Genomic DNA, 12,684 nt, shown 5'->3' with positions numbered 1-12,684 from the left:
CCGGCGGGGCCGGTGCCAGTCCGCCATGTTAGGAGCGGCGCGGGGCAGATGTTGAGACGGGGCTGCCCGGGCAGCGGCTCCTGCCTCGGGGCTGGCAGGAGCCGGGGTGTGCGAGGGCTTGCCTTCCCGGGCGGCGCACCGGCAGGCAAAGTCCGAAACTCGCTGGCCGCGGGTTCTAATCGCGCGGATGTCCGCTCTCGGTCTCGCCCCTGCCCGGCTGTCCCCACGAAGGCCATGCCCGTGGCGTCCCTGGGGATCCGTCTGAGAAACCCACAACACCCGCAGCGGCGATGACCCGCGGAGGCCGCCGGCAGCAGCCTGGCGGGGGCGCGGTGGAGTCGGCCGGACCCTTCCCGCCGCCGGAACCAAATCGCGGGGCTGCGGGGCGGCGGGGGCTGCCGCCTGGTGCACCGCCCCGCGCTCTCCCCTCGCCGGCCGCGGCCCGACATGCTGCTGCTGCGGGCTGCCGGCTGCCGCCGCGCCGCCGCCCCGGCCGCCGCCGCCGCCTGGCTGCGGGGCGCCGCGCACCGCGGGTTCCCGGCCGCCTGCCGCCGCCGGGCGGCCCTGCCCGCCGCCGCTGCGGCCCAGCAGGTTGTGTGGGGGTGGCGGTGAGGGGACCCGGGAGGAGCTGGCCGCGGGGGGGAGGGCGGCAGTCCTCGGATTCGCGACTTTTTCCTTGCGAAGAATGCGGATCTAAGGAGGGAGCGGAGGTTCCCCTCAGGGCGTACCTGAGATCAAACGGAGACCTGGGGCGCGGGGGCTCTGAATGTCTCCTTGCAAAGCCGTGTGTAAAATGATAGCAAACTTAATATTCGTCAGTGGGGTTGCAAATATTTAATGCTAATTTGGGATATCTAAATGGAAAGTTATTAAAACAAGCAATGTTGGAGTTTGTTTGTGGCGTGCTCTGTAGTATAACCTAACTTTAATTCCCAATTTAAGATGCTGGGAAAAGGTTCAGGGCAAGGTGAAACTGTTAGACTGGATATTAGGAAGTATTTCTTTACAGAACGGGTTGTTAGGCGTTGGAATGGGCTGCCCAGGGAGGTGGTGGAGTCCCCATCCATGGAGGTGTTTAAGACTAGGGTTGACATAGCGCCGAGGGATATGATGTAGTTGGGAACTGTCAGTGTTAGGTTAACGGTTGGACTAGATGATCTTCAAGGTCCTTTCCAACCTAGACGATTCTCTGTGTGTGTGCACATATATATATTTATTTGTATACATATAGGTATATATGTGTGTATGTATATAATGTGTAGATTGGTACTGATGTTGCTTGGCCGTGTACTGCTTTCATCTTTCAGGTTACATCTTTTCAAGGAGTGGCTCTTCGCAGCCTCTGCACATCCTCTCCTCATGAACACCCAGAACATGGAAGATTAGTTTATAAAGGAAATTTGGCAAAGGCAGTGTTAGGTATGTGACTTGAAGTGATTTGTATTGCTATTTTAAATTTTATTTTATTTTTTTTTATTAAACACTGTTTAATAATTTTAAAATGCAACATTATAAGAGCGAATGTTCCTTGCCAAGTCTGCTAAAACCTGGATCCTCTGTACAGCAAAATAATGTGGTGGTGGTGCTTGGGTTCTGCTTCTACACTTAGGTGTGTGGAGAGTTCTGTAGGTACTGTACATCTCTGTAACCCCTCAGCTTCCTGTGTCTCTTGCAGCCTTTGGAATGCATTACCCAACCCAGTAGCAAACAAAGACTAGTTGTAACTGCTGTTTACATTCTATATGCTTTCAAGTGTTACTGAAATGTTTCTGAAGTAGACAGGTACTATGATGGAATGCACGATCTGTAATGAGACTTTGTTGATCTTTCTTTGACCAGTTAATGTTATAAAGACCGAGTGAAAGATAATCCATTGGATGTTTTCTGATACGCATTTTTGAAATGTGTCTTAAAGAAGGAGAAAGTATGCCTTAACATGCTTAATTATCACAGCATCTTAGACTACTGGTGACTTAGGGACTGTACATGATCTACAACACTGACTACTGTCTCTCAAGCTGCATGCAAGATGACTGTGGAGTACTTATTAATATTGAATAACCTACGTTTTTCAAGTTATGTGTGGTGGGGGGCCAAGCAAGCTTCTTTGTAATGCACACTGAACGTCAATATTAGTTGTTGATGAAGAGAGAAATTCCCAGTTGTATCTGTCGTTATTGCCATTATGTGTATCGATGACTGGAGTCAAGTTTCTTTTGAAATCAGTTTCCTGTCTGTGAAGTAAAAACTTCATAGGTGTGCATAATAGCTAGTAGCTGACTCTATCATAGAAATAGAGCCAGCCACCAGCTTTGATAAACCCAACATGAACATATAAACAAACCAGAACAGTGGCAAGAAGACAGAGTTGAACTTCCAGTGGTTTCTTTGTGAGCTTAAAAAAGAAACGGAAGTGGATTTTCAGTAACTTCAGCTGTTCAAGTAATGCCATCGATATATAGTAACAGAACATACGTAATATTTTTTTTTTTATTAAAGTATTAACCTTTGTTTTCTCTTTGTTTTGTTTTATGTAGGTGTGAGGTTTTTCTCTTACTCCACCAGCATATTCAACCTGTTCACGATGCCCTACATCATGCTCAAAACTGGTATTGGATTTGAAAGTCTGATTATGCAAGCTGCCTTTTATGGGTTGATTGGGTTTTTTACATTTGTAACACCGGTTACTTTGCATGTCCTTACAAAAGGCTATGTGATTCGACTCTATTATAAAGATGAAATGGACACGTATACAGCCATTACGTACAATGCGATCTTGGCAGAAAAAGTGACTGTTTTCCATCAGAAAGATGTAAAGATTCCAGACATCACCAAGATGTTTACAACATTTTATGCCAAAACAAAATCAATGCTTGTTAATCCAACGCTCTTCCCAAATCCTCAGGATTATAACCATCTCATGGGCTATGACAAATTCTTTAATTTTAACCTCGAGGAGGAAAAGGAAGCTGGTGAAAAGAAATAATTTGAAGATAACGAATGTCACCATCATTGTTCATGGTGCAGTGCTATATATGTGAAAGAATGTAAAATCCTATTACACTTTCTTAAGCATCAGATAGCTAGAGTTCCCCAAATGCATTTTGGAATGTATTAAAAAACCTGCATTTTTTTAACCTTTTAAACAACATGAGGGTTTCTTCAGAGTTAATGACACAAAATATAGTAAAAAAAATGCTTAGATCTGTCTTGTGCTTGTTTGTTCTTGGCTTGGTTTTTATTGTTAACTATCCAGGAGAACTCAAATGCATGGGCTGTGCAGCAATCTCACCATCTCCATTTCAAAAGGAATCATTCATAAAAGAAAAATCATCGGTACTCATTAGTTAAGCTTTTAAACCTTACAGATTAATTGTACTCAATCCAAAAAGATTGGGCCTTTTCGTCAGTGCTGCTGGTGGTATGAAGGGAGGGGAGATGGCTTTCACTTCCCTTTGTGAGAGCAACGGTAGCCAGGAGGAGTCTTCAGAAAGCAGACAGGTATTGTTGCTAGTTCCTGCTACAGCCTCCTAGAGGCCTGCAGGCCTCTGGAGAAGATAGGGAGAATGGCTGCGTCCCAGTAACTAGCTACTCACAGCTACTAAATGGGTTCTTAAGCTAGAGTCCCCCTTGGAGCAACTCTGTCCCCAGAGGTGGAAAGCAAGAAGCCTCTTTTTTTCTTGGGTAGGGAGAAGCAGCTTAGCATGTGTGCTTGTGAATATCTCATTGAAAACAGGTGCTGTATTTGAACCGACTTAAAGAAAATACTAGCAGCTAGTGGTTAAAATGTATTCTGTCAGCATTTATGTAAAGTGAGGAAGCAAAAGGGAATTTCCTGTAGAGTACTGTTTAGACCTTGTGCCTTTAAAAAATATACCTCTTGATTTTTAGCAGTTCAGAGGAAGCCACCTTAAGCTCAAGTAAAATGAGGATTAGATCTTTCTGTGTGATTAGACTGGTTAGTTCTGCACTCTGAGTATGCAGAAATTGGATTTAAATAGTTTTAGCCCAAGGAGAGGTTTGTCATGTAAACTGACAGATAATTGTTTTCAAATAATGAAGGGCCTAAATATTTTGAGGCTTAAAAAATTACTGAATTAAAAAAAAATTAAAATTAATCCTTTTGTATTAGCAGTGCCCTTTGTAATGAGTAAATCTGATGCTTGCTACTAATTAAGTCATCCTGATACTGCAAATAAAGAGAAAATAATTACAGCTGCCTTTCCAGATGTTTCCTAAGTTCTAGCTGAAAAATTTTATTTAAAAGTCTAAATGTCTTCCAAGACTATTATTTCAGTTTCCTGTCATAGGATGACACTAGACCATATTAAAATTTTAAATGTTGTTTTTCTGACTGTTGAAACTGCTCTCAATGTTCTTGCTGAGTAATTAAAAAGCAAATCATCCCATCCAGATATTTTTGAGGCAATTCTTTTGTGTTGGTACAGCTATAGCTTTAAAAACCTGATCTAGCCCCATTAAGCCAGTATCACTCCGCAGGTAACAATAGTATAAAAAAAAAAATCCATAAATGATATTGAAGACTTGAGGCCAGTAACAAGCAATTCCAGTCACTTGGTTTTACTACTTGTCCTTATTGAAATTATGTTTTATACCTTATTAAAAATAATCTTTCCATTCTTTCCATGTCTGATGTGATTGCTGTTTTTGTGCTTGTGGATAAAGTTAACTTCATCTTTAAATGCCAAATACAGGGAGAACAGGAAATGGAGTTTGCGAGAGAAGGTAAAGGAAAAGCCCTGGAATTATATTTATGTACCCCTTGAGCAATATTAAAATCCTCAGCCTTTTCTTCTGACTGCAGAAAATTTTCACTGTTTGAGAAATTTGAGATTTGGCCAATTCAGATTTAAGCAGCAATAGTAAGAGATTTCCATCCTAGTGGCTAAGTTTCTCAGAAAAAAGTGTGGAAGTTAAACATTATTTCTTCTCTGTGTCTTCTTGCGGTGAAATGCAAGTTAAGCTAGTAGGTTGCTTTATGACACATAGACGATTTAAAAAAAAAAATTAAAAATCCAGATTTCTACCAGAATATAGATGTTTTTGGCTGTGATGTAATCTCAAAAAGTATTTTATACTTCCAATATGCAACTTGAAACTAATGATAATTCCATAGTTTTCTTTTAATAGTACTTTTATACTAAAGAAAGGGAAGACCAAACTTACTAGTGATGCACAATATTCTACCTGCTTCTACTTTGTTTGCTGCTAACTTGACAAACTCAGTTTGGGAAACAACCAAGTTGTAAATCTTATAATGATAATACTTGTCACGGTTGCCAAATAAGTATGGCTTTGCCCCCATCCCTGTCAGGGTTTCCACCTCTGCATGTCCTTGTGTGTAATCCCAGGATTCTGAGATTTGGCTTTTTTGCAGTATTTACTTACAGTGTGTACTTAGAATCATGGAATCATTTAGGCTGGAAAAGACCCTTAAGATCATCGAGTCCAACTGCAGACCTAACACTGCCAAGTCCACCACTAAACCATGTCCCCACGTCTTTTAAATACCCCCAGGGATGGTGACTCAGCCACTTCCCTGGGCAGCCTGTTTCAGTGCTCGACAACCCTTTCAGTGATGAAACTTTTCCTAAGATCCAGTCTAAACCTCACCTGGTGCAACTTGAGTCTGTTCCCTCTCGTCCTATCATCACTTGGTACTTGGGAAAAGAGACTGACACCCACCTCACTACAACCTCCTTTCAGGTAGTTGTAGAGAGTGACAAGGTCTCCCCTGAGCCTTCTTTTCTCCAGGCTAAACAACCCCGGTTCCTTCAGCTGCTTCTCACAGGACTTGTGCTCTAGACCCTTCACCAGCTTCATTGCTCTTTGGACAGGCTCCAGCACCTCTTGCAGTGAGGGGCCCAAAACTGAACACAGTATTCAAGTATACTTGCACATATGTGACTGATTTAGATCCCTGCAACTTGTTAAGAGCAGCAGAGACTAGTATTCAAACAACTGTAGTTTGTTCTTCACATAAGAAGCAAACTAAAGGAATGGAAATGTAATCTAAAAAGACTTCTAGATGCTTTTCTCTTTTATTTTGGTTTCTGAACAGTCTGTCTTGATACAGGTACTCCACAGTGCACTACATGCATTTCCAGATGGGAGTCTCTGAAATGCTTGGTGTCCTTCTAAGCTAGGAAATACACATAAACCAAAACAGGCCTTCTTGTCTACTAACAAATCCTGCAAGAGAATTGACTGTAGTGTGAGTGTCAAGAAACAGGTTAATTATTAAGTAATGCTCAAAGCCTGTTTATGCTTTAACTTAAAGTTAAAGCTCCACATCCTTCTCAATCCTATTAATTTTGTGAACTATTTTCTTCAAGTTTGTTTTTCTTCAGTTTTATACACTTGGTGAAAAACTGTTCTAATTGCCAAAGTATTACTACCTGCTAACGTTTTCATCCCTGGAAGTTCCTGATGTTTCTTTGGGTGTAGGTGACTTGTGTTCGACATGGAGGAAACAATTTATAAAACCTAGAGAATGTGCTCATATGCATGGAGATTCTGAATGAAATACTGATGTAGAAGTCCAGTCTTCTAAAACAGGTGATTTACAAGCTCTCTCATTTACAAGGCTGCACCTACTATTTGTCTGCCAGCTCCTGCAGCGTTTCCAGTACCAACCAATCACTTGTCCCCAGCAACTGGGTCTCACATCTTACTCTGGTACCAGTTTCACTCAACCAGGTATGAAGAGCAGGAACATACGAAATGTCTCAAGCCTAGACACGTGCTTCCTATCCCCTTCCAGCCTTAAAAGCTTACACAAAAGGTCATAGATGACTGCTTTTTTTCCAAAGAAAACAGACAGGATACCTGTGAATTTTTCTTGTTGATGTTTGACTACTGTTATTTTCTTGCTGGTGTCCCTTTCCCTTTTTCTCAAGTTTTTTGGCTTTGTCCACAATATTATTCATGAGTCCCTATCTGTTCTTAATTATAAAGCACAAGGCTTCTTGTAATTCTTTATTGTTATTTTTTAAATCGTCCCACGACCCTCAGCTTTTTCTTGCAAATGTAAAAAGTTCTGATGAGAAAATTATCTCCTTTTGATGCTTCAAAGGGAAATCTTTAAAGTGGCTCTCTTAGCCACACTCCCTAGAATTAAAAGGTAACTAATTTCACTGGAGTTTGCTTTATTACAAACCAAAGATCGCATTGGCAAAGATGAAGAAATTATGTGTAGATTTTTGCATGTTACTGTGAAGGCCTAATTTTGGTGATGGAAACTTCATGAAATTCTGTTTGTGCTGTAAAAATTAAGAGCACACATGTGAATTATTAGAATTGTTCAGTATAACTTAATAGGTGGAAACTTGGTAAGCTGCTGTGATTTGGTTGCTCTGGAGTTCTGTGGTCGCACCATGAATTTCTTCATGCACCCATGTACAACATGGCCTGCTGCAGCCTCCCTGAGAAATGGGACAAGTGTGCTAAGTTAGGAGTTGGATCCACTATAATAAGATTATCCCACAGCTAAACAGACCTCAGCGAGCAGCTATTTTAAGCAGGGAAGAACAGAGAACAAGAGCAAATGGCTGGAAAACATGTCCAGCTGTCTCCATTTCTGGAATACCAAGGTCGACAGTGTTGCTGTGGTGTGCTTTCTGTCAGCCTCAGGTAGGACACAACCCTTTCTTCTCCCTTCACCCTCTGCTTTTTCTTTTTTTTGACAACCTTAATGGTTTAATGTATACTTTAGAGTGTAACTGTAAGCTTTAATCCTAAGCTTCGCTTGGAAAGAATAAACCATAAGCCTACTGGCAACAGGCAGAGAGTTATTTCCAACATAATTGTTTCCACGGGATACCACCTGGTGTGTATGTGCTTCACTTTAATAGTCTTCAGTGGTTTAATGTGATCTATTCAAATCAAACCACTAAACCAAGGTGCATACAGCATTTAAAAAAGATATTCAGAATAATACATGTCACTTTTTCTTTCTTTCCAGAACTATTTGATTTCTTACTCAAATGCTACTAACGCACCAGTGGATATGTGCTGGTGCAGTGCTGTTGGGTTGGACTCCCCTGGCACTCTCAAGCGCTTCATCAGCTGCGCGTAGAGGAGCTGAATCCTCTACCTCTTTCTAGTATCCCTGGGCATGACTTTCTACTTCCGTTATAAACATTGTCAAAGAGGATTTGAGAAGAGAGATTTATCCATGAATTGCTACAATTTTCTATTCTTCATGTTGATTGCTGAGTGTGTTTTTCTTTTGTGAGTACATGCCTTATGCCTTATACAGCCCCTTTGTATTAGAGTGTCTTCAGCAGCAACCCTAAACCCAGGATCAGAAGTAATAAACATGTCTGCTTCCAGCTGCAAAAAGATCAACTTCAAAAACTTTCACAAATGGTCCTGCAAAGAAAATTAAATCATTATTGCCTCTTTCTTTATTGAATAAATGTGTTTAACATCTTAAAAGAGTTTTCCATTAACATGAGGTTTTGGTACATGCCAAGAACTAGGACATAATTTTTAATTCTGTCTGACTAAAATTTTGAAATGGAGTACTTTCCCCTGCTGTACTGCTATACTGTTATTTATTTTTCTGTGATGGGATATTATGATAATGTATATTATAAATCTTTCCTGAGGGAGATTTCAGTGACTCATAAGTACTTATCTGGTCAAAGTATTCATCTGCAGCCAACAATCCGAATACAAAGTGATTATTTTGAAAAGCAATCACAAGTAAGTTAAGCACTTTTTAGATGTATTGAGAAAGAAGATAAAAATATCATAAATCAGTTTATAAATCAGTTTAAGGATTTTAATCACAAATTGGTGAGGAGGCTTGGAGTTAAATTTCTACTCTTGGCATCTCATAGAGAAAAAGAAAAGTCATAGGTACGAAGTCCTAAGTTCTCTAGACTTGGATTTGTTTTATGTATTGCTAACTGATTATGAGAGTTGGTCCCTACTAAATGTAGTTGTAAAGGATTTCAAAATAAATGAAATAAATTGTCACAAAACTCTAGTGAAGTAACGCTATTGTATAGTTCTTTCCACTTCTTTCTCTCCTTTTCACCTTCCTTCTGGATCAGAGTATGTAAGAAAAAGATTATAGTAAAGAAAGAGTATTTAGTAAAAATAAAATGTGTAGAAGTTTTTATCTTTCTCTCCAGTGACCTTCATGCTGACTTGAAAGGGACAGAGCAGACTCCTCACACCTCTAGTGCACTAGTTTGGGGCTTCAGTGAGCATCACAAGGGGTCCCTTCTATGGATGGCATCAATACAAGCATCAAAAGCCACAAGCATCTAAAACTGAATTTGCTGAAAAGAGTTAAAAATGACTGAGGTTATGTTGATTTAAGGACAATTTGACCAGACACCATAGTCAAAGTTACAGATTTTATAGTTGTCGTCATAAGTGATATTTTAGCCCCGATACCAGTAGAACTTATTGTTCCCATTTTTCCATTAGCCAGCCAGATCATTTTAAAATGGACCCTAGTTATGCTGATTTTTTAACACATTGGAATAGTCTTGACTTGTGCAATAAAAGTGCAATAAGGAACAGGAGAAGATACAGAGGTTTCCCCTTGTGTCTGTCTGTCTAAGCCACCAGGGGGGACTCATTCCTCATCTATATCATTTACTGCAGCAAGTATCTGAAAAAAACACCTATTCTTGAAGAGGGTGAGAAAGTCACAGAGTTCAGCAGGGAGCTTGTCTTCATTTCTGTTAAAAAAACTTTTATATAAAATCTTGTAAATCTGCAGTGCTCTTTCCAGTCTGCCCATAAGTACATCAGCCACACAACACTGTGCAGCAAAGCAAGTGCAAGTCCGGCCGCAGAGGGACAGACCCACTTTCAGATGGGTAATCGTATATATCAATAGGGTACAGTCAGTGCCATCTCATGCCTACTACTTCAAACTGACCTATGACTTTCGCTAAATCTATTGGACTGACAGAAACTCAGTGGGGAGCCTGGCTTGGCTTCTTGCTGATTAGACTTGCTCCATCCACATCAGTGGCCATGGCTTTGTGGTTGAAAGTAACCTTTTTTTGACTGTACATACACAAGGTAGCTCTTCTTTCAGTGGCTGATTCATCACTCCTTAGTGACTATCTCATTACTCCATTTCTTTTTTCCAACTATTACAGCCTTCCCAATTTATCTCAATTTCTCTACATATTTCAATATTTTTAAGCAAAACTTGGCCATTTGGAAACAGAACTTATCGCTATGACCACAGAGGGTTTGTATGTTTTATAGCATCCTATTAAACAACAGCAAAAATTTGTGTGATGTATGTACTCTGGAGATCTGTCAGGACAGTTGTATCATTTTGATTTCCCACTTAAAAGCCAAATGTTAGAAGTTTCTTTCAGTCTTGAACTCTGTCAGGCCAGTGGGACGCTTCTTGTGGTCTGTAGAAAGATTTGGAAATACTGAAAATAATTCTTTAGCCATATTAAATTTTCAAATTTCTATCTTATTTTGTGAATTATTACATGTATTAGCTCATTAGTTGGTACTTCTAGATACTTTTAATTGAATTCTCATCTTCTTTAACTAGTCTGTGAACTCTTCCCATCTTCTGGGCACAATCAGTCATGTTTTTGTGCATGTCGCTACTCTTAAATTATGTTTTGTGTTACATATTCAGACTTATGAAAGCCAATTTCTTAATCTTTTGCTACTTTACATTTATAATATGTAAAATATTACCCTGACATGCACAGAATTTGTGAGAATAAAAGCTTTTAGACATTGTGATGGGGAGTAGGAAGAGTCAGAACAATTGATTAAGTTATATTTATTGTAAGTAATTTTTATTGAGTTTCCTGCTTAGCACAAAACCGAACACCTGTCTCTACTGCTTATTTTTTGTAAAAAATACAATTTCTGATCTAAGAGGAGCCTGCAAGCATACATGCAAATCAAGAAGGTAACTCATGAGGAAATAATTTGATTAAGTTCTGTAAATCATTCTTCCATAAATTCAGTAAGTTTCCATATTTTACTATATTCAGAAGAAAAAATGTAATTGTGTTTCCTGTCAGTTAGATGGTGTTCTCTTAAATGAGGTATTAGACTTTTTTGGATTTGTTTCTGTAGTTGGGACTAGCAATACTGATGGGGTTTGTACAGTAAAAGCTGACCCAGTATAATCCACAGAATTGATATAGCAGATACAGGCAAAATATATTCTTTATGAATTGCACTAACAGAACTAATGGGGTGTATAATACCAAAAGTCCTTTAAGAGCTTTCATTTCAGTGTTTCAAACCTGACCACCAAAATCTGCAACCTGGACTGTTTTCAACATCCCAGGTTAAAATCTTCAATTGTGACACTGAAATAGCGTGGCCAGCAGGGACAGGGAAGTGGTCTTACCCCTGTACACGGCACTGGTAAGGCCGCACCTCGATTACTGTGTTCAGTTTTGGGCCCCTCACTACAAAAAGGACATTGAATTACTCGAGCGTGTCCAGAGAAGGGCAACGAAGCTGGTGAAGGGTCTGGAGCACATGTCGTATGAGGAGCGGCTGAGGGAACTGGGGTTGTTTAGTCTGGAGAAGAGGAGGCTGAGGGGAGACCTCATCACCCTCTACAACTACCTGAAAGGAGGTTGCAGAGAGCTGGGGATGAGCCTCTTTAACCAAGTAATAAGCAATAGGACAAGAGGGAATGGCCTCAAGTTGCACCAGGGAAGGTTTAGACTGGATATTAGGAAGCATTTCTTTACAGAACGAGTTGTTAGGTGTTGGAATGGGCTGCCCAGGGAGGTGGTGGAGTCCCCATCCCTGGAGGTGTTTAAGAGTAGGGTTGACATAGCGCTGAGGGATATGGTGTAGTTGGGAACTGTCAGTGCTAGGTTAACAGTTGGACTAGATGATCTTCAAGGTCCTTTCCAACATAGATGATTCTGTGATTCTGTGATTCTGTGACACGTAGATTCTGTGTTCTTATAGAAACATCTCAGTCAAAATTTGACACCTTTCGTTGTTTATTGTCTTCTGTTTGGTGTCCGCCTGGACCCATGCCTGTGCACTGTACTGGCACATCAGTCAGGGGTTGGGCTCTATGCTCTTGGGCAAATTGTGCACCGCAGCTTCTCCAGCAGAGACTGTGGGAAAGAGCACCAGAGAAGGTCACAGAGGGAGACTGGGAGGCGGACATGGGACTTCTCAGTTCTGATTTTATGGATTTTTAAGATTGCTTTCACTAAGAATTGTAACTGTGATGGATACAGCTTTGAAGATGGTAGCCGACATCATGCAGGACATCAGTGGTTCTACTCAATAGCATGTTAGAGGATTGCATTCAGCTGTCCCTTTGGAAATACATCACCTAATTACACTCCTCCAGAATGCCTGTGTGTTCTTAAAGCACTGTGAGCTTTGTAAGAAATTAATTCTGAAAACTTGTCGGAGTTATTGACTACCATATAAATAAAAGAGTGGACTTGTTTTTCATCATTTGTGGATTTTTCTCTTCTTTAGGATGTACAGGAAACTCTGTGAGTGTTTGAAATTATGCCTTAACAAATGTTACATCTGATGAGTCAAATAAACTTGCCCTTTACATGCTTCTGGTAATCATCATTTTACTTCTCCCCACTTCCCCATTTCACACAGTTTTTTCTTTCATTTTTCATTCATGGTTTGAGCTGCGTTGTCTGGGGAAAA

The 12,684-nt window shown here is 40.5% G+C and overlaps 1 protein-coding gene across 2 annotated transcripts; it reads left to right on the top strand.

Moving 5' to 3' along the window:
- The first annotated feature begins 43 nt into the window (after positions 1 to 43).
- TMEM70 (transmembrane protein 70) lies at positions 44 to 4,647 on the top strand. 2 transcript variants are annotated; one of them, XM_074817288.1, is made up of 3 exons: positions 44 to 591; positions 1,308 to 1,419; positions 2,538 to 4,647. In XM_074817288.1, exons 1-3 carry the CDS (start codon positions 448 to 450, stop codon positions 2,984 to 2,986), a joined length of 705 nt encoding a protein of 234 aa, XP_074673389.1. In that variant the 5' UTR covers positions 44 to 447; the 3' UTR covers positions 2,987 to 4,647. The 2 variants fall into 2 exon arrangements, with proteins under 2 accessions (XP_074673389.1, XP_074673394.1); XM_074817293.1 differs by lacking the exon at positions 44 to 591 and adding an exon at positions 655 to 784.
- The last annotated feature ends 8,037 nt before the right edge of the window (positions 4,648 to 12,684 follow it).

This window comes from Strix aluco, chromosome 1, assembly GCF_031877795.1.
Source record: "Strix aluco isolate bStrAlu1 chromosome 1, bStrAlu1.hap1, whole genome shotgun sequence".
Classification (NCBI taxonomy): domain Eukaryota; kingdom Metazoa; phylum Chordata; class Aves; order Strigiformes; family Strigidae; genus Strix; species Strix aluco.
The sequence above is the reverse complement of the archived record's forward strand: the minus strand, read 5'-3'. Positions and strand labels throughout refer to the sequence as shown.